This window comes from Solea senegalensis, linkage group LG12 (genome assembly GCF_019176455.1).
Source record: "Solea senegalensis isolate Sse05_10M linkage group LG12, IFAPA_SoseM_1, whole genome shotgun sequence".
In the NCBI taxonomy this organism is placed as follows: domain Eukaryota; kingdom Metazoa; phylum Chordata; class Actinopteri; order Pleuronectiformes; family Soleidae; genus Solea; species Solea senegalensis.
In genome coordinates, this window is record NC_058032.1 from 17678023 (window position 1) to 17705007 (window position 26985).

Sequence of the window (26985 nt, forward strand, 5' to 3'; positions counted from 1 at the left end):
CAATCATACATAATATACGCATTACAGCTGTTTCCTATTTGGGATGGCTTTCCTCCAGTCTTTTCCCCAGACAAAAATTAATATTGATGACATAGAGGGAGGCTGACCAAGCTCTCTCTTGCTCGCTCTCTCTCTCTCTCTTTCTTCCCCCTCCCTCCCTCCTTCTTAAACCCACACCCTGGATGCTCTCTGGCAGGCGTGCACACACCGGTAGAATCACTCAGCTTCCGCATCGCTCTGCCGTCTCCATCTCTCGCGTCTCTAACTGCACTCTCTCTCCCTCCTCTGGTGGATTTTTATCCCACTGCTTTGTGGAACTCTGGTAAGAAAGACTCATGTGTCCTTCCGTCTGTTCTTCATGTGTCTGTGTCCGTGTGTCAGTCTCTGGATTACGTGTTCACAAGGAGTCAGACAAAGGATTGGGGTGTGGCTGGATGAGGAGAAACTGGCCGCTGATGGCAGCAGTGAGATGTTGTGAACGGCAAAGGTTGAGGACGATGATGATGTGGTGGTGATAAAGGGACAATGGCACAGAAGTAAATGGATAATTAGGTTTACTGATGAAGTGGAGAAAGGAAAAGGCTGAGATTGTGGCTGCTGTTGTTCATGTCAGTGTTTGGAGGGGTTGGTGGGGGTGTACAATAACAGTAGGCACTGTTATTGTAGCTGAGTGTAATCCAGATATTATTCGGTGAGCCTCTTTTCAAGAAATTGAAAATGTAAGAATTCTGGGCATGAGCCCAGCATGACTATGTAACACTGATTCTATTAGGCCTCTTTTAAATTCAGACCAGCCAGAATGATTTTTACAGTAGCTTGGTTTTCAAATGACTGGCTGCAGGGTAGTGGGCTTGTACATCTGCACAGAGCCGGTTCAAGCAGGCGTGACTGGTCCAGACTGAGCGAGACGTATTAGTGAGACCTGAGGCTGGGTCTGGATTATGACTGCAGAGGAGCCAGTGGAGCATCGCCTCCATCCAGGAGGCTGCAGCAGTGGATGCAGAGAAAAGGAGAGAGGGGGTGAGGAAGGCAGAGGGAGGATGAGGAGGAGGAGAACAAAGACCTCAGCTTCAGAGTGGGAAAAGCAGAGACAAAGGAATGAACTAACGGCTGTTTTTGTGTGTGTGTGTGTGTGTGTGTGCGTATTAGCTGCAAAGCCATTTTGTAGAGAACATGTAGGCAGAGCATGTGTGGGAGGCGCAACAATCCATGTGAACATCTCAGCTGCACATGTCGTATAGCCACTCCCTTTCTGTGCACTTGCTCAAAATTCCCAATATCAATCAGTGACTTCAGGATTTTTTGACAGCTCTCATTTTAACCTTTACAACATTGTCCTTGGGCGTTCATGTATATCCCATACAGCTTGTGGACAATTTCATGATTTTATGATGTATTATTGATTGATAATGGCAGACAGGAAAAGTCCAGCCTGTGTGCTCAGCTATTTGTCCTCATCTTTTACAGCCAAAATGTCTGACAAGCCTGACATGACCGAGATCGCCCGCTTCGACAAGACAAAGCTGAAGAAGACGGAGACAAAAGAGAAAAACCCTCTTCCCACCAAAGAGAGTGAGTATCGCCCGGGTGCACGTGTGTGCGTTTCTGAGCGATGCTGAAAATCCCCTGCAACCATTTTCCTGTCAGTGGCTATTTACCTCATCTCCAACGCTGCTCAAGCACCACATGCTCAGCAAGCAGAGCAGCACAAATTTGCTGCAGTATCAGCACATGGCTGGTCTACAGCAAAATAGAAAAACTGCATCGTGCCCTTCACATAAATGACTAAACACAAGCCTGCTGATCGACAGTTCAACAGCATCCTGTGCTCTTCTTTTTCAGCCATTGAGCAAGAGAGGAAAGGCGATGCCACACCTTGACTTCAGAGCACATGAAGAAAAGACGCTGAGATGCCACAGCAAAAAAAAAGCACTTTCTTTTGATTATCACAGTATTACCGTCTCTTGCTTTGTCTTCAGAAATGTGTGCTTGTGAGCTCCCTGGGGTGCTGTAATCATACATGGCATTCTCACATGGGGAGCTCTCCTGCCACTTGGGTGGATTAACTTGAGCCTGGGTGCCTGTCTTGCACTGTTAGCATGTAGCTAACATGTGTACAATATTGCCAAAATAGGAAGTGAAGTAGTATAGATAGAGTGAGAGATAAAGGCAGGCATCCAGGCTGAGGTGATGGGGGGCTGGGTTGGGGGTGTGGGGCACTTTGGACATGGGAGCAATCGGAGTTTAATCATGTGGGATTTTTTCTTATCAATCTTTTTACTTTTTCTTTATGAAATAAATATGAAGACGTGAAACCAGTCGCTCCTGAGCATTGTGTTGTGTCTCCTTTATGTCCCACGTCTAATACACACACTAATAATGTGAATGACCAAGCAAGGTCACAGAATAGATAAATAAAAATAGAAAGTATTAATCGAGACTGCTTGCACCAGGCATGTAGGGTCTATAAATCATTACACTACTGCGTTACTTAGTTAGACCCATAAGACTGGATATTAGAATATATTAGTAGACTGGTGTCCACTCATATATGCTGTGCTTTATCATCTATTTTCCTCTAAATTGACATCATGTGACATTGAAGAAGACCTGAAACTAGTGAGTGGGACCATTAGTTCACCAATGAAATGTTTACTGCTGTCATAAATCAAGTGAGAAGCCCATGGACTTCCATTGAAAACTGAGTTGACTAACGAGCGGAGTTGCCTCCTATGACTATCTGCAATTTTTGTCCTTTTTAGTTTGTAAACCAGAAGACAAAGTATATTTATATGCAAGTCTTATTATTATTATCTCACAAATAGATTCATAAAGTTTTCATCACTTTAGATGTTCAAATGTTTAAGTGTACTTCTGTAAACCAATCCAACTTTATTCTAAAGCACTTCAAAAAACAACAACAGCTGAAACACAGTGATGTACATCAGAGATTAACAAAACACTAAACACTTATAAAACTTATAAAATACACAACCATACAGAAAACATACCATTAGTAATTGTACAGTAACTATACAAATTCCCCAAACTCACCTCCTAAGTATGACTACTTGCTGGTGCTTCAAGCTAACTTTCATGGCGTTTACTTGTTAATAAACATCCATGATTGCTGACTGAATGATTTACTCAACACTTAATCACCTATGTGTAACATTTTGGCAGAATATTCCAAATACTCAGAGGTTTCAGTTTCCAAAATGTGTTTTAATGTTGTTCTTTATCCACTTAAAATGTTGTTTTAAGGCATTGACAAAAACAAAAGCATTTTGAGGTTTGGGGAAACTGAAATGAACACATTAATCAGTGTCATATTTATGATCATACACTTTATTTGTTTTTCCAAACAGAGACTGTTGTAACGTGCACTGTTCTCATTCTCTGTCATCTTAAATAATTGAATATATAATGTTCATGAATGGTAGGAAGACTCGAGTTAGCCTGTGAGATGCTAACAATTAGCCATAAGCTAAACTGGAACCTGCCTGACTCACACTAATAAGCTAAGACAGGGTGTATCGCCACCTAGTGTAGTGGAGGCAGAGACACTTCAGTAAATAAACAACCGTGCAATGAGATTTAACTGTAGCTCAACTTAACTGGACACGAAAAAGTACTTTTGTTGCTGTGGCTAAGAGGACCTAGCATGCTAACTAGCAGATCCTGAGAGGACAGTGATTGGTTATTATTTGGAAAAGAGTGATATTCACCTAGAAAAAGCTATGAATTTCCACAATGACATCGTTAGTGTTTTTCTTTGAATAAAAAAATTAATTACTTACAATGAAGACTGCTAAAATATCATGTGTTTGTAGGTACAACTCACTAATCCAGTGAGTTGTAGCTAGCCAGTTAGTCTGAGAACGATCACCATGGTTACTCAAGCTTAAGAGGAAGCATGTTACATTTCAATACTTGCATTTGCATTCAAATGCAATTCTTGTATTTTTATCTACTTTATTTGAGAAATGTGTGAATAATATGTAGACTACTAACATGTAATTAAATGTGAACGAGCATACATTTGTGTCAACATGGGCAAATTAGGGTCACAATAAACATGAAATCAATAACATGCATCATTTTCTCTAACATAAAGAACAGGGTTACATACAAATCCGTATACGTGAGAGATGATATTGTGATGTCCTATGAATTGCCTACACAATATTATTCTATTTTGAGGGGGAAATTATGTTTTATGTGTTAACATTATACAATTTGATCTAGACAGTAATGGAAGGGGGAGAGAGTCAAATGTCGGAAAGCTTGCTGCTAACTCGTGGTTGAAGGATTAAATACAAAGATAATATTTCCATTTTGACCCCGAGTTTCAAATAATATTTAGTGTATCAATATGTTTGTATAGTGTATGTTGCAACTATACTTACTTAGTGATTCTGTCTTTGCCTAATACAAAATTAAACTCAAGATTCCATTAGACAATTGTTAAGAGAATTTTGTTTTGTTTTTAAGTTATACTTTCTGTGTTGTTTGCACATAATGTTTAGGTCAATTATATTTAGGTTTGTTATGTTGCATTGTTATTGCATGTGAGGTCTTAAAATAAATACATATTATTTATAATGATTTACATTTATAATTTATAATGATAGCTTTATTTATATAGTCCCTTTTAAAAAAACAGAGTTTACTATAAAAGAATAGATAAAAGAAAGTCAAAAAAAGATGACTGACAAGAAAATAAATTCAATTAGCAAATAAAAGTATGAAAATACAGGTGTTAAAAATATAAATAAAACAATTAAAAACAAGGTTAGATAAGATAATAAACATCAATATAAAGGTCAAAATAAAAGTCAGGTAAACAATATAGCAATAAATAATAATAAATGAAGAAATAAATACAATAAGAATGCTAATCCAAAAAACAAAAAAATCTGTCAGAATGACTGGAGATTTATGATAAAATGTGACCTAATTATTGTTTTTTTGTCTACTATTTTGCGTGATACATATACACATATACATGTATGTCATAATTCATTGTGGGTTTTTTTTGTTGTTGTTGCTTTGTTTGTTTAATTCAATAACAATAAAGCACTAAAATGGTAATTTATGGCCCGGTGTCATTGTTGGTGTTGCTGACTGGCGTCTGCAGTCCTGTCACCCTCCCCTCAGCCTGTGGAAGCTGTCACCTCCTGCGCCTTTATTGCTCGATTTCTATCACTCGGCGCTGCCGCAAATCACTCATTTAGCGCGCAATGTGTCTGAGATGTCTGCAACAACAATTTAATTAAGTTGCATTTTAAAACGCCGCGTTATTGTAACATGCACACAGTAGATGTATATACGGGGTTTTTTTTTGCAACACATGAGCCAACAATCTGTTTAAATGAATAAAGGTGTAATTAAATGTCAGTTGACAGCCCACGTGACTTGTCCTAGAGAGAGTTTCGATCTAATGTGATGTAAAAACACGCCCAGTCGCAGACAGCACCATTGTTTGAGTGTTATTAAGACATTAAAATATTTTATTATTAAACGGCTCAGATTGATTTTTTTTTTAAATGCTCTGTATTATTTCTCGGACAGGTGATAAGGGGCTCTAGGTTTCTGTCTTATTGTCGCATTGAATGTGGGTGATATCTAATTAGTGGGGATTATCCTCACCTACACCTCCGCCCATTCACGGACCTCGCCCATGCAGCAGTCCGACTATTGTCCACGGCGCTGAGTGGATCGATGCGCATTCAGGGATTTTGAGTGGATAAATGGGGATTTGACAAGTGTTAAGCAGTTTAATTTAAAATTATGTGTAATAGTAATCAACTGACTCGGTCACTTCTCTCCCATCGAATCACAGTGTGGGCATGAAATGACAGAAACTGGCATCAACTGGTGTTGATGATGGCAGTGATTACAGAGAATGATCAGCAACTCTGGATAATCAGGAGTTTGTTTGCATTTTAATCCAGCTTGTTGAACAACACCAAGATTTTACAGTCGACATTTACCAACGAACTAACTTAGTGTTTAACGGCTGCAACATTAAAGCGCTTATGTGTTTATGCTCCTGTAAATTCCAGACTGTTTTCACACCAAGTTGTGTCTCAGGGAAACATCTATTATCCTATTATCACAACGATGCCAATGTCGCCGATGTGTGAGGCAATATTTACATGACTATATACCGTCACGGCCTGAAAGACTTTATGGCTTTGTAGTCACCGTCTCTCCCCCTGGGACGCTGGTGCCATTTCCCAAACGGCTCCAACTACACATGAAGCCCTTACCGCAGCAGTCACTGCAGCATTTCCTTCATACATCACACGTGTTTGTGTATATATATCTATATATATATAGATATAGATATATATAATTTGTCACTGACGTTTTAAATAAGAAGACACATTTTGCAGACACTGCATCACAAAAACAATAAAACTGCACTATAATATAATGTGTTTATCTGTGACTCCTTGTGTCACTTTAATAAATCTGGAACTTAATGGCTGTATGTTATGAGATGCAGCTTCCTATAATATAACCTCGTGAAAAGCGTCTCACGATTAGAGCCTGGGAACGAACAGGTGAATGGATGAGCCACTGTTTAATGGTCTGCGTCATTTCTTTGAAGTGCACTTATGCGTCGACAGCGGCAATCAGCGTCGTCGTTGACACTTTTTTTCACAGTGAAACGTTACCTGCAGGACAAATCTGTCAATCAAAGGGGCAATGGCAATATAAATATCATCAGCGTGGGGTCTGGCTGCATCCTCAGTCGCCTTCTTCCCTCTTGGTCCTCTACATCTGGGAGAGGAACACGCAGGCCCTCCGCTTGGAAATACAGCTGCAATGGGACCATTAAACCTCCTCACAGCTTTGGCTCTATCCGTGTGCTGTCACGTTCAGTTTGCGACGGCTTGGTATGTCGCTTAAATTTGGATGAATTGATTTTAAACACAGTGTACTGTTACTTTTGCTGATAGCGTGACATGGAATTAACATGACATTCTTGTTCTCTTTCTGCAGGACCGTGAATAACTTCCTCATGACTGGACCTAAGGTAAATAAGTATTCCCTATTTGAGCAAATCCATGCGTAAGATTTATAAAAAAAGATAAGATGTATAAAAATGCAACAATAATAAAAAAATCATTTTCTTTTTCTCCCAAGGCTTTTCTGACGTATGCCAGCAGTGTGCAAGTGGGCGCACAGAGTGGGATTCAGGAGTGTAAACAACAGTTTGCGTGGGAGAGATGGAACTGTCCAGAGAGCACGCTCCAATTATCCACGCACAACGGCCTTCGAAGTGGTAATGCACTTTCTTATCCGCATATTTGTATCATATGCTGCTGCGGGATTATCATTTAGTTCTGCAGTTGCTCTGGAGTCTGACCCACCGGAGATATTAGAGTTTACTTAGAGTGGAACCACATCTGGAAAAAAAAAAAAACTACTACAGTATTAGCGTTCTGGGATATCTTAACGCATCATGCACGCGCCTTTTACGCAAAGTATCTGCAGCTATCACTCAACGATTGTGCCAAATATAATTTGACAGCAACATCATGGTCTGTTTTCTTTATCACCCACTGCAGCCACAAGAGAAACATCTTTTGTCCACGCTATCAGCGCAGCCGGAGTAATGTACACGCTCACCAAGAACTGCAGTATGGGGGACTTCGAGAACTGTGGCTGCGATGACTCCAGAATTGGACAAACAGGTACATTTTTGATACATAGATTTTGTCTAAATAGCGTAACTATGTTTTATTTATTTTTTTTAACTGAATAATAATGCGTAATCCTCATCTCCAGGTGGCAGAGGGTGGATTTGGGGAGGCTGCAGTGATAATGTGGCGTTTGGAGAGAAGATCTCCAAGCAGTTTGTGGACGCGTTAGAAGGTGGACATGACTCGCGCGCAGCAGTCAACCTGCACAACAACGAGGCAGGCAGACTGGTAAGCTGTGGTTATAGAGTTATTATGACTATGTTTTCAAATTAAGGCATGTCATAATAAACCAAAAATGACGGGTAGTGACATTCTTGAGTTAAAAAAAAAACAAAAAACATTCTGTCATTCTAAACTTCTTCCACTCTCCTGGCAGGCAGTGAAAGGCACCATGAGGAAAGCCTGCAAATGTCACGGAGTGTCTGGGAGCTGCAGCATCCAAACCTGCTGGATGCAGCTGGCAGATTTCAGGGAGGTTGGAAACTATCTGAAGAAGAAGCACGAACAAGCAAAGAAGCTGGAGATGGACAAGAAGCCCGCGAGAGCTGGGAACAGCGCAGACAACAGGGGAGGCATTGCACACGCGTTTCGTGGCATCCCACGGACGGAGCTCATCTACCTGGAGGATTCCCCGGACTACTGCCTCAAGAACCAGAGCATGGGATTCCAGGGCACCGAGGGACGGGAGTGTCTGAAGGGGAACAAGAACATGTCCCAGTGGGAGAGGAAGAGCTGCCGCAGGCTGTGCTATGAGTGCGGCCTCAGAGTGGTGGAGAAGCGCATCGCGGTGGTCAGCAGCTGCAACTGCAAGTTCCACTGGTGCTGCACAGTGAGGTGCGACAAATGCACGCAGATTGTCACCAAGTATTACTGTGCGCGCAAAGAGAGCGGGAGGAAACAGCACAATAAAGCCAAGCGCAGGCACCGTGGGCGCAGGCACTGATCCTCATCTGTTGCAAAGACTATGCAGCCAATTCTGCTCATTACTTTTCATTTATGGACACAGTTTTCTCAGCTGTCATGTTAATTGGAGATTTTATAATGCACTTTATCTAAATTAGTTCATCCTGATTGTTTATATGCAGGATGAGGACCAAACTTTGCCTTTCTGTACTTGGTTTTGTTGATTTGTTTGTCTAATTTTATTTGTACAAATTGAAAATGTTAATAAATATTTTAATAACATTCATGACTCCCGTCTGGTTCGTCAGTGAATCTGTTGATGGTTTGTATATTGGTGGCTGGTGTCATAGGGGAAGAAAATAAACCGTGACCTGTGATGGCAGCCTTTGAAGTGCGCATAAGGCGTTTCCTGAACCTGTCACCCAATCAGCTTTCTCGGACCTTGAGGGACAAAGCACGGGAGTCCCATTTGTTCTTCATCCATTTAACAGAGAAAGTTTGGACAGGCAGGGTCAAAGTAAGCAGATCTCTCCACGTTTTGAGCTTTAGCAGCTGGAAATGGTGCAGTTCATATTTTGGCTCCTGCTGCCTCTTTTACACAAAACGTGTCCGGGACATGCTTGGTAAGAAACAATTACGGCATTTCCACCTTTCCATGCATGCGTAAAGTTAAAAGATATCTGATTATGTCTGCTCTCTCTTCTCCTAAGGGTGGCCAGTAACTTTCTAATGACGGGACCTAAGGTAAAAAGAAACGCTGGATTGTTTTTTACTGAGTCAAATAAGAATTTAAAATGCGTCCGAGAGGGGGGAAAAGTAACATTAAAGTGAGGAACTGTCACTACCTCTCCCGCAGGCCTATCTCACTTATGCAAGGAGCGTGCAGGTGGGCGCGCACAGTGGGATTGAGGAGTGCAAACAACAGTTTGCGTGGGACAAATGGAACTGTCCTGACAGCGCCACTCAGCTCAAAGGGCTAAGACGCGGTAGGTGCAGACACAAACATGCATTTCAGGAAGTTATATTTAAACACGTTTAAAAAGTGTTCTGTATTTTATTATCTGGTCACCTACAGATGGAAACTGTCTCGTGGTCAAATCTGGAACAAAGCCTCTTTTCACCGAGACTACTGTAGTTTAATGTTCCTTAATAAACTATATATATAATACTATATATTAAAATAAAATTTTACATTTATGAGCAAAATGCACCATAGTTGTTGATAAATGCATGTACAGTAAGACCTATGTCCCTTTACATATGCAAAAGTCTCTATTTCTCAAACCATTAATTAAAAACACATCCAGGAAATACTGGAAACGCACAGCAGTTTTAAAATATAAGTATTTAGTGTGACCTACTCTTACACTTGAACAATAGCATGACCCTAATTAATGTTAATGGTGAAACCTGTGTTTGTCCAACTATATCTGCTGTGAAAAAGGTCTATTCACCACCACCAGTTTATTCAAGACATGCTTGAGTATTACACATACATGATGCATGATTTAAACTCGTTGACAGCTTGGTCATATATAAGACAAACTTTAAGTCACAATCCAAAATGCCAACACTGCAAGTGATACTTGTTAAAATCATCACATTAATTGCATGAATTTGACCAAATTATTCAAACATTGAAATGTATTTCTGTTTAACCTTCATCAATAAATAAACACAATTGCACGTCCACAGCCACAAGAGAGACTTCCTTCGTCCACGCCATCAGTGCAGCAGGGGTCATGTACACTCTGACCAGGAACTGTAGTCTGGGAGACCTGGACAACTGTGGCTGTGATGTGTCCAAGAACGGCAAAATAGGTAAAAATGACATAGGACATAAAACTTTTTTTAAAAAAACATGTTATTTTCTTTTAATAGTGTTGAAGTTGGTGATTTGATTTGCAGTGGTTTTTGTGTGTGGCAGGTGGTCGTGGCTGGTTGTGGGGTGGCTGCAGTGATAACGTGGATTTCGGGGAGAGGATTTCCAGACAGTACGTGGACGCGCAAGAGACTGGTCAGGACTCAAGGGCTGCAGTCAACTTACACAACAATGAGGCCGGACGGTTGGTGGGTAATATATTCACAGTCACAGTGCAGAGTTTTTTAAGCCGTTGACATGGGCTGTATATAAAAAAGGAAATATGTTTTCTGGCTGGAGGTGATATGCTCCTTTTTGAAGTTTTATGGTTTGACTAAGATGTCAGTTTTTGAAACCAGATGTTCACAGACATCACCTGCAACCAGGCACTTACTGGACTGCCATCAATCACACTGAAATTAACTTATATGTGCTGTCAGCACATATCTATTTAGTCTATTTTCCTCTAAATGGGAACATAATTTTACAAAATCTTGAAGAAGACCACAATCTAATGATTTGAGACCCTTCTTACTAATGCAATAACTCATGTGAGAATTAGGCAAATTTAGGCAAAGACTGTCAAAGGTCGTCTGCAGTAAATAAATTGTTTCTTCCTGATTTCCAACAGGCTGTGAAGGCCACAATGAAGCGAATCTGCAGATGCCACGGTATGTCTGAGAGCTGCAGTGTCCAAACCTGCTGGATGCAGTTGTCAGATTTCAGAGAGATTGGCAACTACTTGAAAATCAAACACCACAATGCCCAAAAGTTGGACATCGACAAAAAGCGCATGAGAGCGGGCAACAGCGCAGACGGCCGCAGTGCCATCATGGACGCATTCGGCAGCATTGCCAAAACTGAGCTCCTCTACCTGGAGGACTCTCCGGACTACTGCAGGAGGAACGTCAGCCTGGGCCTGTACGGCACCGAGGGCCGCGAGTGTGTGCAGCATGGTGAGGGTCTGACCCATTGGGAGAGGAGGAGCTGCCGCAGGCTGTGCCACGAATGCGGCCTGAGGGTGGAGGAGAGGCGCACAGAGGTGGTGAGCAGCTGCAACTGCAAGTTCCACTGGTGCTGCAAGGTGAACTGTGACAACTGCTCCCAGGTGATCGTCAAACATGTGTGTGCCCGAAGGGAAGCCGGAGAGGGACATGGCTTTAGATGGAGGCACCGGGGACCCAAATAATCAAAAACATAAGTTAAATGAATCTGTTTTATGTCTTGTTAAACGTCTGTTTGCACTTTCCAATCGTGTGTTTTTCTCATTTGTACTTGTATAAAGACTTGACTTTCTATTTATGATCAAAATAAATAAAGAATAATTAAAAACAATGCCATGTCTTCATTCACTCAACAGAATTATAGAACTTAAATGTCAAGTGTGTAAGAATTAGTGACATCTAATGGTGAAACCGCAGAATTGAACAAATGCTCATCCCTCCCTTTCCACCTTTGCATGCCAGAGAAGATGTCATTCTTCAGTTTCTGCTTCAAAATGCATTCTCTGCTGTAGACGCATGCAGCATAAGATGGCAGCCTCCAAAAAGCAAGGCCCTTGCTTCAAGTACATCCAAAAGGCAGTTTTATACAGAATTATACACTCATTAGGGCTGCATCTAACGATTGTTTTCACATTAACGGAGCCGCATGACATTGGGGAAAAAAACTTTGATTCGAGGCCACAAAATACTAATGCTTAATAGGTATTATGTCCATCCATCCATTTTATACCGCTATATACACCACATGAGGGTCGTGGGGGGCGCTGTGCCAATCGCAGCTGACAGGGCGATAAGCGGGCTACACCCTGGACACATCCACAAATTAGTATTCCAGCACACGTTTTACCTATTTTGTGGGAACAAATTAGTATTTTTTGGCCACGAATCAGAGTTTTTTTTCCCCCATGTCATGTCTGGTGCTCTGTACACATTAAAATAGCTAGTTGGATCAATTAGTTGTTTTGTCCATAAAATCGTGATCATGTCTCTTTTAAGTTTAGTTTAGTCATATTCAAGAAAATATTCACACTTTAGAAGTTGAAAAATCAGAGAGCCAGTTTAATCATTAAAAGAAACACAGCTGAAATGGTTGCAGATTAAGTAATCGAATAATCGTTGCTGCCTTAAGGCTAATACAGACACACTTAAGCCTAGCGTATTTAATTTCTGCCAATAAACCTGACTAAATGCTAAACACATGGATTTTAATAAATCCCAGGTCAACACAACTTGTCTGTTAGAATAAGAATGAACTGAATACACTAACAGCGGATTACATGGATAACATGGTGCATTCCACACCTAACCAAGGTGTTGATCCACTACCACTTTGATGTCAACGTGTATTGATTTCATTCAAAGAGCAGCGAGGCTTTGAAAGACAAATTAGGAAGAAGTATTTCCACTTCTACAAGTTAGAGGGTATTTGGCCTGATAATCCTGCCTATCCTGGCCTTTGTCACATCCCACAGGCAACGCAAATGTATCACAATACATCAAAGCTTGGGGACGGGGACGTTGACTCACTGTCAAAGAGAGAAATTTGACTTCCATTTACAGGTTCTCACACTGACCGAGGTCCAGTTGTAAGACTGTGAATCCATCCAGAGGAAAAAAGAAAGAAGAAGCGTGACTCGCGAACGCAAAGTTAATTTATAATCTTATAATTTGCAAGTAATTAGGTCTGAGAGGAGCCTCGTCTCCGCCCACTGGCCTATCTGTGTCTTAAGGAGTCATTCATTTGCCTCCTTCCTGCCTCTACCCCCTGTATCTCCAAAAATCTGCCTCTCAGCTGGACGTGTCATAAATCTGTCACAGACTCAGCATCATGAGTGATGGCATGGATATTGCCTTCATCAGGGGGTCCAATGCCCTGGGGGGCCGGGCTAACAGAAAGGGGGCTGGTTGCATGACTGTTACACACTCTTTTCAGAGCAGTAGAAGCAATACACAACCAGTTTGACTGAGAAATGTCAGATCAACTGACGTTACCTGATGGCGAAGAACTGAGGCAACAACATACACTAGAGAAAGCCCGGGCCTCTCACTTTCCCAACATGTCGGTATATTCTCCTGTCTCACAAGTTTAACCATTGTTTTAAAAACAATCCAGAAACCAGATCACCTCCAAAATCTCATCATTTATTCCTTGGGCCACATACCCCAAAACATTTTCATCCAAATGTGGTTTTAGTCGATGCTGCTAACCAATGCTAACAACTCAAAGTCAAGTCAGCTTTATTTCTAAAGCACATTTATAAACAACCAGGGCTGACCACAACAAGGCACAAATCATAAAACAATAAACAGAATATAAACAGACTGTAAAATTATATATTAAAAAATACAATTAGATACATTGCAGGACAATATTCTCCCCCTTAAGTGCAGGCCATGGAGAAAAGGTGGGTCTTTAAACGTGATTTAAATTATTCATTATTCGGGGCAAATTTAAGTTCAATGGGTAAGTCTTTCTATTCCATAGTTTGGGGGCAGCTAGAGAGGTTTTAGTCGGGTCTTAGGCACCTCTAAAAGTAAAGCAACCAGTGAATTGACCTCAGAGCTTGCATTGGGGTACAAGGATGAAAGGTCTCAGTGAGGTAAGATTATGTCAGTCCATTAAGAGCATTAAATTAATCCTAAAACTAACAAGAGGCCAGGCAAAGTGGGGTTATTTTGTATCATTTTCTTTATAGGAGTACAATGCAAACTGATATAACATCTGACATTTATTTTTTTTGCATTTTCACTCAGAATTAAAGGTCATTATTTAAATATCTGACATTTAACTTTAACTAAATATTCATATTAACAGATTTGTCACATTTTTATTGTGATAACACTTTTGGTTATATTAGTTATGTTGAAAGCCAGACTGGAGCTAGATTTACAAACCGTATAAAGAAAAACACCAACAAAATATCAGAAGTTAACTTAAACTACAACTTTCAAGGATTGAAAGTATAATTTTGTGGGGGCCAGTCTTGGTAGAGCTGACAGCCTGTGGGCCAAAAACTTTTGTGTGTCTTCACCCTACATCTCTTTTTCGCCCCCCTTTCACCATCCAATAAAGGTTATAAAGCCCCAAAATATCTTAAAAAGATTATTTTTATTATATATTCAATTACACACACACACACACACACACACACACACCAGAGGACCTAAAGGTCCAACATGCATGACCTCAATGAGCCATGGGACCCAAAACTGCATTGGTTTGGACCCTGATCATAATCCTGCTTGCAGGTCTACTACTACTAAAAATTGATTTCACTCCATTCAAGAAATGATATAAGAAATGATGAGGACCACAATTGAAACACAATTAAGTCCACATTCAAATCAAGAGTATATGGGTGAATGGACTTTTATTATTATAACGATATATTAAGGAGATTTCTGCTAGAAATTGTCAATAAAACGATAACACTAAACACAGAGTAGAAAAAAATCCTGATTAAGAAGGAACAGGTCACACTTCCACAGACCAAAACACTCCGTCTCATCATTCCCCATTTGTCTGTTTGCTTGTGGAGATGTCCTGTATTTCCCATGACGCCCTGCTGTGTGTTAATGAAGGTTTTGCTCTACTGGAGGCCCTCACTGCTCTGCCCCTTATCTCTGCTCTCACTGGGTAACATTATTGGTTCCATTCAATGCAAGCAAGATGACCACATGTTTCCGTCCATCCAAGCTAAAAAAACAGCATCTTTTCCAAAAATCAGGTAATAAAAATGTTTGCGTCCCTTTCAGATAATGTCAATTTGTTTTGGAACAATCAATTTGGACATTCAGATTATTACTTTACACTGATTACTTGCTTTATAATTAAAATAATTGTTTTCCAATTATTTACTATTTCATGCCACCTCTACAGTGGCAGAATTGTGTCTTTCATATGTTTCAGGACAGAGGAGGGAAACTGTGGGAGGGTGGGAGATCTCCTACAAGGACCCCCCAGGAGGACTCATGTATTCACCCAGACATGCCTGAGGGTCTAGGGGGATCTGAGCGTGATTGATCATCCCCTTATCCCCCTCTCCCCACCTCTCTCACCTGGGTGTGAGATGCCAAGAGTCCTAACATGGGACGGGCTGTGGCTGGAGGAAAGGATCCGACAAACACAGCCTTTCATATGGCTTTGCTGTTGATAAAATAGAGACCCGACTATAATTCACACACAAAAAAAAAAAAACATTAAGCACAACCCACACAGCTTCAGACATATGGCTGGCATCTGAATGCAAGTGAAAGGAAATCAGCAGGCTCTATGTTTACCGAGTGTGTGTGCACTAATGACACATCATACAGTACACGTGTGTGTGCTTACAGGCATTTGTGTCTAACTTTGAGGTTGAGATTTGTGAGAGTACGGAATGCACAAAGCGTTGCTGACTGCATGACGAAGGCGACCAGTAAAGATAAAACACCACACTTTTTATATCTACGATCTTTAGTCTTGTTGAGGTAATCTGACATTTACCTTAAACTATCCTGTGTTATACAGTGCATCCACTCTGAATGTGTCACAGTTTATGGTGAGTCTATCCCTAATGTTTGCAAATGACTGAGAATGACCCTCAAGTGTTTCCATCCTTTTACTTTCTGTGAGTCTAACTGTAATACTGTACACATTGATTAATAATCCATTAGTAAATGTCTTTTAAGGCACGAAGCTTCATTTGTGGCTATAGACAACAGGATGTCCCATTCTTAAATATCATCGTCATGCTTCTGGGTGCTATTGTAATAAGAAATATACAGTATTTGGGTAAAGTTATGGTTGTGTATCTAATCACTAAGATCCAAAGTGAAATAAATAAAGTGGAGCAGAAGAGGAGGGCCATCTGTTGGAGGTAAAAAAATGATTATATTTCTTTTTGTGCAGATCAAAGCCATGGTGATGTCCACATCATGATAAAAAGATAAAAAAGACTTCAATTCAACTATGCAACAGGGATAAATAATTTCATGAGAACAGAATATGTACAGGATGAAGGAAGAAGTTTGGGACATGGGGCAAAGGGCTCATTGTAGCGACCAGGATTTGATTCCACCCACACTCCCTTCTTGCTGTGTGTCGACCCCTCTCTCACTCTCTCCCCTTTTCATGCTTCTCCCTTGTCTAATAAAGGCAGAAACGCCCCAAAAATATCTTTACAAATGCTGCATATTATGCCAAAAGTGCATGCTGTGATGTTGGTTGCAGTTATTTTGAGCATATGCTGTGCTGTGGGCAGGACATTCAAAGTGAACTTGAGGGTTCATACCAGAAGGAATAGATGATTACGCAACAATATCTGACCAAGCCTCAAACAGATAAGCAACAAGACGGTGACTCTAAAAACGCCGTGAAGACACCGCCACACCCCACAGTGCACACTCACGCTGCAGAGGTAACAGAAAAGGTGATTAACACAAACAAATGCAGTCACATGAAGATCTGATTTTCATGATTTCAAACTTATTCAACTTCAACCAGGGTTGAACCCTTCCCCATTGTGCCCTTATGTTTGTATTTACTACATTTAAGTACTCCATAAAACCTAAGACCATTCAAGAAATTGTTAATATTTCAGAGGTGTTTTGATTCCGAACACCAATCTGCATCTCAACAGGAGCAAGATGCCTGGACAATGTGGCCAATCCCTAAAACACCTTCCAAAATCAAGTATGCGCTCAATTGTTGCCTTTCCATTCCACACCATACATAATGTCCACAAGAGGGCAGCATTGTCATGGATCATCCACCAACCAGCAAGTGGCTACAACCAAGAACCTCCAGACCCACAGATGTGTCTTACAGGTAGTCAAAGCAATCAAGGAGTAGAACAAGCATTTTATACTGCAGAATGTAAATATGTTGTTTTTTTTGTTTTTTTTCAATTATGCCATATGTCATTTTTCACTCAGAACATGTGAACTCATGCCACTTCCTGGAATGTCAGCTCAACCTACTATGATGAAAAATACAGTCTCAGAACTAAAAGAGGCGGGAAAAAGGAAGTGCTTCAGCAGAGAATACATCCACATAATTATGCTGGGTATCTTTCAGACCGACCTCTCAATTATTCCTTGAGATATTTACATCTCATAATTGTTTTTGAGTAATCCTGACCAATGACAGAGATACCATGATGTTACAGATGAGCACACCTTTTAAGCATTTTCATATGAGAAACAACAGATGGGGATGTTGTAAAAAAGAACAATAGGAGCTCATTTGTCAGAGCTTTTGAACTTCAACAGATTTTATTCTCTGGCATGGGTAATTAAAATGTTTTTGTTTTGTTTTTTTGTTACTTTAAACATACACAAACATTGTGTTTTTTCACCCAAAAAACAATAAGGAGAAAGGGTTTATTTTCCTTACTGTGAATGATTTATGGTGTATCCAGGTTTTGGATGGCAGCTGGCATGAAGGAACGGTGACCAGACATCAAGCTGAAGTCGCTCTCAGAGAGTTCATCAAGGTCAAGTGCTACCTCTCAATTCTCGCCCATTTCCTGAAGGAGAATGACAAACATACATAACCACAACTGTACCATTGAAACATCACAGGGATGTGTGTGCTGATTTGTCTTTGGAATTGGGCATTTGTGGTGAGGGACAATTCAAACAGACGGCTCAATCCTTACACCCAGATGTTGCTGAAATAAGGCAAAGTGCACAACATTAGGGCCCATAACCAAGGAGACAATGATTCCCTTAGCACTGACTGCAACACAACCAAGGTAAACTAAAAATAGTGACACCGGTGTGTCTAATAACTGTTAAAATGAGAAGGAAAATGTTGGTGTGCTCCCTCAGAGAAGACCTAGTTCACATCTTGTGCACCTTAGGGAGGGTCTGAAGCTGACTTGTGTTGCAATGTGTCATTAGGTCCCAGTCATTTTTGTGTATGTGTGTGTGCTGCTGTGCTGCAGAGTCTCCCCAGGGTGAAGGAGATGATTAGCTATCACACACACACCACTGCTGCTCATTGATGCCACAGACCAGACCTCTGAAGCGCAGAGCCAATGTTGTCTGCTGCACCCTGCGGGACTCTAACCAGCAACCAGCACTGGGTCTCATGGGTGTTTGCGTCTGTTTTAGTGTTTCTCTATGTTAATTTGTTGTACTGCACATATTTCTAGTTTAGAAGACTTTTAAATCCAAATAAATGTTACAACAAGTCGGTGTCATGTCATTTATGGCGCCTTCGCATACACGTTTGAGTAAATAAAACAAAGAGAGAAAAAAAAAACACATTTGCACAGTGTATGACTTGATGAAATCCGTGTTTACACACAGCATTACCTCCGTTCTTCATGCCTCTGACTAAGGTCAAGCTGGGGGCTGCTGCTTCACTGCCTCGCAAAAATGCCGGCTTGTCAGGACAGCCGATACAAATGATCAGGTCACACTGCTTCAGCTGGGTTCGCACTGCAGGCAGAGCACAAACACGTTTGTAAATGCCTTCAAGTCATTTAATTTCTTATACACTACTTCCAATACAGTAAACAATAAGGAGACACAGCATAACGCTTCACAGTATATATACATATACATATATATATATATATATATATATATATATGTATTTTGAATTAAAAAAACGTTTGATATGTTTCCAGCCTCGAAGTTCAAAGCAAGTGCACAGTTGCAATTAAAACGACACAATATAACGATTAAGCTGACTGCCACTTCACCCGCATCTATCCCCCATGGCAAAGAAAAGGAAGTTTCAACAATACGCCTCATATCAAACAGCATGACGAAAACCCATGTGTTAAATCCTTCAGTTACTCCTATCTATCCATCAGGAGGGTGCAATCTGACAGACGTCATGTACTATCATGTATCTTTACACCACTGACATCTTCAAGAAAGGATAAGCTGTGCAACAGTTGGGTGTACAATAATTCATTTTTGGCTATCACATTTCAGATCTGGGATAACAGTTACATCATACGATTTGCATATTTGTAAATCAACGGGGTCATCTTACTGACAATTTGGAGGTGTTAGAGGTGTGGACAGGGATGTAAAGTTAAACATAACATACATGCTATTTGGTTCATAGAGTTAGTCAGGTAGTCCAGGCCTTTCAGGATGTTTTCCACATCCATGTCACCAGTGGATGCGACTTGCTCTCTGGTCTTCTCTGGGTTTTCCATCTGTCACAAGATATATAATAAAATGACTCGATTATAACAAATGGCATACCATTTAAACTTGAAGTCAAACATAAAATTAACTGATATTAGTGCAAACAAAACAGGTCGATTAAATGAAAAAGAAAACAGAACACATTTCCAATTTTTTTTTCCTTTTATTTATTTATTAATTTAACATGGTAATTGCATCAAATCACTTTAATACAAACAGGTTGCCTAAACCTAACATCAACAGACAACAAATTAATATGCTACGAATCTGAATCTGAATACAGATTGCACTACGGAACCAAACATCCCTTTTTAAGTAAACAGACAAGGAAAGTCCAAATACTTCATTTCTCCTTGTGAATAAGAGACTACAACAAGTACAGTTTTTACTTGAAGCACAATACAATTACAATTCAGTGCGATATTACTTTAACAAGCTTCCCTCCTTTTCCTCAGTGCAACTCCTTTGAAGTGGAAACTGAAAACAACTTCACATGTGAGAACATGTCGCAGCAGCAGTTTAAGGACGTCCGTCCCTCTCAGGCTCCTGGTCACGTTCTCCATACACAGCCACTGTGCATCTGTCACAGGCTTCCTCCAAAGTCTTCATAAGGACTCCCAGCTCAGGACTGGTCCGCAGGACCGCCATGTCATATGTCATCCAGGTCAACTGCACTGCAGGTCGACAGATTGATAAGATTAAAAAAACTCTTTATTTTAGTGCCGACACAAGGAAATGTACAGTGTCACAACAACACAGATGAAAAAAGTACAGGCAATAAATGGACATTTTAAATATAAAATATATAAAAAATATTTAAAAGGAAAAATCAAGAAAACAGTATGCAATATAACCAGTTTGAACTGAAACTATACAACATGGGCATAGTGTGTACAGTGTAAACAGTGTAAAGACGGCATATGAAATTAAAGTGCATTTATGCATAAACTGCACAATCATTGCATTAAAATGAGATGAATTGCATGTGGCCACCAAGAGCAGCAATACGAAATCTATAAACAATAAGTTACCATACAACTAACTTAATCAATTGTTATAATTAGATCCATTAATTAGTTTTTTGACGCAGATAAGGTGTTAAACACACCACAAAATGTAAAACAAGAACATGAAGTTGCATGTATTCACTTAAGGAAAAAAAATAAAATAAAACGTCATTATCAAAAACGATTGCCACCCACGTAAGACACAATAACGCAGTTTATGTGAACTTCGTGCCACTCTAGGGAAATAAAATCCATCATTACTGTAGCGCTACGTGAAGTTTAGCGAGAATGCACTTGTACATACCTGATATGTTTTCAGCGTTTTCAATCATGCTCTCTAAGTCATTGTTCAGCTCCAACATGTCCTCCTTGTTTTCCTGAAGACACTCAGGAGGCGAAGACAACTCGGCCATCTGTGTCAAGCCGACAGTTTATCAGACAGATGCACCGACGCTAAAGCTAACAGGCTAACAGTCCTGATGACAGGTGACAGAGCAGCCATGCTAAATGTTTGGTAGCTAACTATCAACGCTCGGGAACGCGGGCACCGTCCAAACTCTACGTTTGAACTAATTAAACATTTCCACGAGTAGGCGCAGTTTTAATAAGCAGACTACGGTTTTATGTGGCTGTTAATCAAATAGTAATTAAAGAAAAACGTAGACAAACTTACGGTAAAAGAAGTGTCCTCGGGAAATGAGTTCTCGCGGCAATTGAGGTTAAAAAAAATGCTGCTTCGAGAGACAGGAAGCACTGTATTGATAAGAATGAAAAAAAAACAGTTTTGCATATATATAAAAACAATGAAGACTAGCTCATCCTATATTTGTTTAGAATTTAAAATTGACCTATAGTTACATAGAATATCCGAGTCGGCTAAATATTATCAACATGTTATCCCATTTTGCTGCATACGTGTTACTGTTTTGCTGGAATTATTTGTCAAAAGGCTTCTCCTGTGTTTATATTTTTCATTCTTAACTGGGTTTTACTTTAACATATAATTATTTATACAACAAACATCCGACCATTATATATGATAAGATAAGATAGTCCTTAATTATGTGGTGTAGAAGTTGCAACCAGTAAATATTTGTAATTTCTGCCTAAACATGTCAATCTGTGATATAGTAAATATTAAGTAAACACATGAATAATATTAGACTATTAGAATATTAGGATGTCCACTGCAGGAGAGGATGATTCATTTTCACGATGACTAAGCTGTACATTATAGCAAGGCTGACAAGATAGAGGGCAAAGTCATTTAAAATGTCCTTATCTAAATATGGCAAACAAATCAAAGTATATTTCAATAAATCTGCATCATAATCATTTGAATATAAACTGAACTCAGCTCAAGTGGAAAATTATTAGATTGAGGGCGAACAAAACCTGTGCATAAGATGACAGCATGGAAGGGGGGGGGGCTCACCTGGAAAAAACAGCCAATCAAAAGGGAATGGGTGTTTCCAGGGAAACAGATAAAGCCTGCGTGACAGGTGACATCTTGACATAAACCAAGGGCAAACAGACAACAAAGGGGTAGTGAAGAGTAGCCTAATACTTGGAAAAGACTTGCATTCTATTACCAACAAAGGACCGAACAGGGACTTTCAGAATTGCCACAAAACTTGTTTGGTATCAACAGAAAGTGCATCGACAGTCAAGAAATTCAGAAGAGACACCGAAAGGTGAGAGGAAATTTTGAAATGTCTTCATTTGAGACCCAGGGCCAGTCTCCTCCTCGATGTGGCCCACAGTTCCCCAGTCTGGGACAGGAGCCACCTGAGCTCAGCATGTACAGTGACTGTTACTACCCTCCTCCTTCACTGCCGAGTCCTCAGCGCACCACTCCGACATCCTACGACCTGAGTGACTACACCACCTCCTCCCCGAACCCTTACCTGTGGTTCAACGGCTCTGGGATCAACACACCACCGTACTTGGCGACGACCGGTCCCTCTGGCAATCCTGGCCCTCCCTTTGTTCCTCAGCACTATGGCATGCAGAGGTCTTACCTAGGTCCAGCTGGAGCTGGAGGCCCAGGAGGGGAGCTGAGCTGGTTCTCTCTGCCCTCACAAGAAGACCTGATGAAGCTGGTTAGGCCCCCTTACTCCTACTCTGCTCTGATTGCCATGGCTATCCACGGAGCGCCAGACAAGAGACTGACGTTGAGTCAGATTTACCAGTACGTCGCTGACAACTTCCCCTTCTACAACAAGAGTAAAGCAGGCTGGCAGAATTCGATCAGGCACAACCTGTCACTCAACGACTGCTTCAAAAAAGTGCCAAGAGATGAGGATGATCCAGGTAATATTATAAAAGCAAAGTAAACTAGTTGGTTTTTTAAATTTTTTAATATGTCTGTCTCTGTGACAGAGAATGATAATTATTTAATTAACCATCTTAATTATTTCTATTTGCTGTTGGATACTAATGCTGTTGTTTCCATGCTGTTTTAATCCTAACTGAATCTCACCAACTGTCACCTCTTATATCACAGGAAAGGGCAACTACTGGACGCTTGATCCAAACTGTGAAAAGATGTTTGACAACGGAAACTTCCGCCGCAAAAGAAAGAGAAAGTCTGACACCCTCCCCGGTGGTGACGGCAGTTCAGGGCCTCCAGAATCAGGCGACAGTGAGAGAGGCAGCCCCAAGCATTCTGGAAACCCTGCCCTTAGCATGTCCCCCACACCTGACAGGATCCCATCGCCTACATCGTCGGGTCCTGCACCTTGTCTGAGTAGTTTCTTGTCTGAAATGTCTGGTGTGACGTCTGCGTCAGTCACTGAGGTGGGAGGCGATGTGTTAAGCCGGCCACTGCAGATTAATCTTCCTTTAGATGGGCCCAGACCTGCACAGCCTGGAAGCTTTATTAACTACTCCCCCAACTCAGTGGGGCCAGAGTGGGTACCTCAAGTGCCAGCTCCCCCTGTGCTCTCTTCATCACCTACCCACTCTTCCTTAGGGTACACTAGCCCTATTCTCAGCCAGTACACTGGCTCCAATGGGCATTTCTACCCCACACTGGGCTCAACGGGAATCATCTATCATCGAGAGGGCACAGAGGTGTGATGTTTGGCTTGAAAAGACTCTTGACAGGAAGTTATACGTGTCTGTCTGTTACTTGTGTTTTTAGAGAGGTTCTCACGTGAAAGACAATACGCACACACACACACACGCACACACAGCATGTTTGCGCTGACAGAGACGGTTGAGATCTGTAGAGTGTGTGACAGCAGAGTACGGAGGCTTTGATTCTCACAGGAACTGCTGAGTCAGCAGCAGCAGTCGACAAGTGTCCCTCCCTGAAACCGTTGTCAGCCTCTCTATCAGATCCTCAGTCAGCTTTTATTCAACCTAAAGCCAGTCTCTATCAGATCTGACTCACTATTAACAGATTCTAAATCTGATCTGCTGACATCAGGTCATTCCACGCTGTGATTCTCACACATACAGTGCCCAGACAGCACATTTAAAGGTGTAGTTAAATGACAGCATTGTCTGCATTTTGTGTACACTCAAAGACAGACTTGTTTTCCTGCTAAGTTAAAATCTCTGATGAACTGACAGTCTTATTAGTCTGATTGTTCTGTGTACATACTGTGTCTCTGTGCTGTGTTATGTTATACATTTATTATGTTGATTTGTTGGTGCAACTGTCGTTGCACAAAATTGCCTTTTGATGTACATTGTTTTATTTTGTGTTTTTGCTATGAATAAAATTATTTTAGATGTCAACATTTGCTCTTTTTTTCATATTATTTAATGAAAAATAAACGCAAGAGTTGTTACTATAGGTTTCCTTATACCTCCCCCCCCAGATATACACACATACACAAACACACACACCCTCGAGAAAGTTAAACAATACTGGGAGAAAACAGTTCTGCAAGAAAAGCAGTGACCAGGAGTGAAGATCCTGCATATCATGTCAGTGTAACCTGATCTTTGTGTGATTGATAGTTAACTGATTCAAAACAGCAAAAATACACATTCCCATGCTGTCCCTCCTCGCTACACCAAACACTGAACTCCAACTCTGTCACACGATCTGAGCACAGATACTGCTGACTGGACGCAGGCCGAGGGAGCAACGGTAAAATGGCTGTAAAGATGCTGAAACATGAATTAACTGCTAAATAAATACAGTAGCTCACAACACGGTGATTCATAATTGCCCAATTTTACCACTGTAGCTTGGAGAGTTGTTTATTTTAAAATATAAAAAAAGACAACTGAGCCTCTGAATTCTGTGAGGTAAACTAAAAGAGTGTAGGCTGAAGTTAAAGCTCTTTACCTCTCTTACCCCACACAATCATCACTTTCACAAATGATGGTTATGGCCACTACAAGACAATATGTCAGTACTTTACATATTTCCATTAAGTTCCATTTTTAATCATATATTGCAATGATAAATTATCGTTAGTGTTTAAGGCTGTTTAGTGTACTGCATGAGAACAAACTTCAATATTTCACAGTTTTGACCCCGTTACTGACTGAAATAAATGTCTATACGGATAGTTTGAATGTTTTTTTGTTAGACTTACGATACTTGGTGGTGATTGTCTATTTCTTTGCAGAGTTATTTTTAAAAATTCCAAATATTAACATTGGTACAAACAAGATTTACACATTAAGTCAAAGGGAGGCGTTTTATTATCATATGAACACAGTACATCAGGACATTACATGCTTTGTTCTGTGTTTAGTATCTGTGTGCTTTAAAGGAAAACATACATGTGCCGTTTATATGAAAATATAAAACCAAAAATCTCCATATGCTTGATGCAGCCGCTGTAATTTATGTAATAATATGAGTTTAGATTTCACTTCATACACATATAAATGTTTTGTGTTTGTTGTGTTTGGCCTAATATGTCAAGAAAATCTGGTCAATCAAAACTGTGGTTGATTGCTTGTTATTTTAAAGTTGTGCAAGTCAAAGGTGGGTCAACTGTGACTTGTACAGTTTGTTACTGTTATTTCCCCGGTTTCCTTCTTCTCAGTTCTTCAGTTATTCTGCACATGTTATTGAAATAACTATAAATGCTTAGATTGCTGTCAGCCTTAGGCCTTTATTTACCCTGAAACACAGGCAGCATGGCAGCATTTACACTAAACACAGACAGATAGACAGACAGACAGAGAGAGAGAGAGAAAGAAAGAAAGAAAGAAAGAAAGAAAGAAAGAAAGAAAGAAAGAAAGAAAGAAAGAAAGAAAGAAAGATAGAAAGAAAAGTGCAGTTGAGAGTCATTGGCTCAAGAGGAAATTGACATCCTGCTGTGAAATAAAAAACAAGTGCATTAGAGGTTGGAGATTAGGAGGTCAACCTGCCCATATTTGCATAACTGATTTCAAAACAAGTGATGAGGTTGATAGATCATAAGTTCAGCTGTATTAGTTGTGACAGAGCCGAAAGCAGATTTCGGCATGCAATCACGATTGTGCCAATATAATACGAGAGGAGTTGAAAAGACACTGTCAGCGTACAGAGGGAAGATCAAAGAGAAACAAGCGAAAAGTAGAGTCAATAAAGTTATAATTCTCCATGCAGTCCATCTGGATTCGTGTTTGACTTATTCATTTTTTTTCTCCCCACATGTTGTTCAGACTTTGTGCTGACAGGAAAAACACATATCACATACATGAGTAGCAGTGGCCTGTGGCCGTGTCTTTTCTGTGAGTATCTGCCAAAAGAAACATCATAGGGCTTTTGTCTTCCTTAACAGCAGACGTCTCCTTCTGCTGTCTTACCCAGACAGTTTCAGATGGATGCAAATTTGTAACAGTTAAACACTCCATGGATGGGGATGACAAGGTTGAAGGGGAGAACGCTGTATTCCAGATGGAGATTCCTGGATAAGATGGAAAAAAACCTGAGGGATTTACTTTACTGACTCCCAGACACCAAAGTCAATTTGCCTTTCTTGTACACAATGCACAGTTCAATTTCTTGGAACTTCCCTTGTCTGTTTTTCAGTTTCTTGTATTTGTACCAGATGTATTCTTTATTTGGACAGTTACTTCAACCACCAATTTCACACATTGTCAACCATGATGTAACATCTGGTCATTAAACCTCTGCTTTCCTCCTGGTGTTTTCTCCTACTCTACATTTGTCTGGTGGTTCAATCGCTCACCAGCTCAGCTGTTTGACGGTCTGCAAACGCGTCTTTATACATCGCAGCTTCAAAATGAAGCTGTGATGTATCGTGGAGGAGGCTAATATACATGTAGTGTGGAGCACAGCTGTGTCTGCATGACTGAGGGATACCCAGCACAGCATTCATCAATCACATGTTACTGTAGCTACAGACCTTCCTCGC

The 26985-nt window shown here is 40.5% G+C and overlaps 5 protein-coding genes across 5 annotated transcripts; 4 read left to right on the plus strand and 1 right to left on the minus strand.

Moving 5' to 3' along the window:
* Nucleotides 1-178: 178 nt before the first annotated feature.
* Nucleotides 179-2329, plus strand: tmsb2 (thymosin beta 2). Its single transcript, XM_044039734.1, has 3 exons — nt 179-322; nt 1468-1572; nt 1843-2329. Exons 2-3 carry the CDS (start codon nt 1473-1475, stop codon nt 1878-1880), a joined length of 138 nt encoding a protein of 45 aa, XP_043895669.1. The 5' UTR covers nt 179-322; nt 1468-1472; the 3' UTR covers nt 1881-2329.
* A 4508-nt stretch (nt 2330-6837) lies between these two features.
* LOC122778710 (protein Wnt-8a-like) lies at nt 6838-8817 on the plus strand. Its single transcript, XM_044040798.1, has 6 exons — nt 6838-6908; nt 7015-7048; nt 7159-7297; nt 7584-7709; nt 7804-7946; nt 8095-8817. The coding sequence occupies exons 1-6, from the start codon at nt 6838-6840 to the stop codon at nt 8659-8661; spliced, it is 1080 nt and encodes a 359-aa protein (XP_043896733.1). The 3' UTR covers nt 8662-8817.
* Nucleotides 8818-9179: 362 nt separating this feature from the next.
* On the plus strand, nt 9180-11671 carry LOC122778736 (protein Wnt-8-like). The gene is made up of 6 exons (XM_044040831.1): nt 9180-9244; nt 9332-9365; nt 9478-9607; nt 10317-10442; nt 10549-10691; nt 11114-11671. Exons 1-6 carry the CDS (start codon nt 9180-9182, stop codon nt 11669-11671), a joined length of 1056 nt encoding a protein of 351 aa, XP_043896766.1.
* An 8147-nt stretch (nt 11672-19818) lies between these two features.
* On the minus strand, nt 19819-21360 carry syce3 (synaptonemal complex central element protein 3). The gene is made up of 3 exons (XM_044041053.1): nt 21321-21360; nt 20952-21060; nt 19819-20314 (listed from the first exon to the last, which is right to left on the minus strand). The coding sequence occupies exons 2-3, from the start codon at nt 21058-21060 to the stop codon at nt 20160-20162; spliced, it is 264 nt and encodes an 87-aa protein (XP_043896988.1). The 5' UTR covers nt 21321-21360; the 3' UTR covers nt 19819-20159.
* Nucleotides 21361-22179: 819 nt separating this feature from the next.
* On the plus strand, nt 22180-24394 carry foxi3b (forkhead box I3b). The gene is made up of 2 exons (XM_044040679.1): nt 22180-22960; nt 23154-24394. Exons 1-2 carry the CDS (start codon nt 22360-22362, stop codon nt 23726-23728), a joined length of 1176 nt encoding a protein of 391 aa, XP_043896614.1. The 5' UTR covers nt 22180-22359; the 3' UTR covers nt 23729-24394.
* Nucleotides 24395-26985: the final 2591 nt, after the last annotated feature.

Bases quoted from the DNA above. Each gene is read 5' to 3' on its own strand.
- tmsb2 (XM_044039734.1), top strand. From the start codon at position 1,473: ATGTCTGACAAGCCTGACATGACCGAGATCGCCCGCTTCGACAAGACA. The intron at 1,573-1,842 runs GTGAGTATCGCC...CTTCTTTTTCAG, and splicing joins CCCTCTTCCCACCAAAGAGA to CCATTGAGCAAGAGAGGAAA.
- LOC122778736 (XM_044040831.1), top strand. From the start codon at position 9,180: ATGGTGCAGTTCATATTTTGGCTCCTGCTGCCTCTTTTACACAAAACG. The intron at 9,245-9,331 runs GTAAGAAACAAT...TCTTCTCCTAAG, and splicing joins ACGTGTCCGGGACATGCTTG to GGTGGCCAGTAACTTTCTAA. The intron at 9,366-9,477 runs GTAAAAAGAAAC...CCTCTCCCGCAG, and splicing joins TTCTAATGACGGGACCTAAG to GCCTATCTCACTTATGCAAG.
- syce3 (XM_044041053.1), bottom strand. From the start codon at position 21,060: ATGGCCGAGTTGTCTTCGCCTCCTGAGTGTCTTCAGGAAAACAAGGAG. The intron at 20,315-20,951 runs GTATGTACAAGT...GTCGACCTGCAG, and splicing joins AAACGCTGAAAACATATCAG to TGCAGTTGACCTGGATGACA.
- LOC122778710 (XM_044040798.1), top strand. From the start codon at position 6,838: ATGGGACCATTAAACCTCCTCACAGCTTTGGCTCTATCCGTGTGCTGT. The intron at 6,909-7,014 runs GTATGTCGCTTA...CTCTTTCTGCAG, and splicing joins GTTCAGTTTGCGACGGCTTG to GACCGTGAATAACTTCCTCA. The intron at 7,049-7,158 runs GTAAATAAGTAT...TTTTCTCCCAAG, and splicing joins TCCTCATGACTGGACCTAAG to GCTTTTCTGACGTATGCCAG.
- foxi3b (XM_044040679.1), top strand. From the start codon at position 22,360: ATGTCTTCATTTGAGACCCAGGGCCAGTCTCCTCCTCGATGTGGCCCA. The intron at 22,961-23,153 runs GTAATATTATAA...CTTATATCACAG, and splicing joins AAGAGATGAGGATGATCCAG to GAAAGGGCAACTACTGGACG.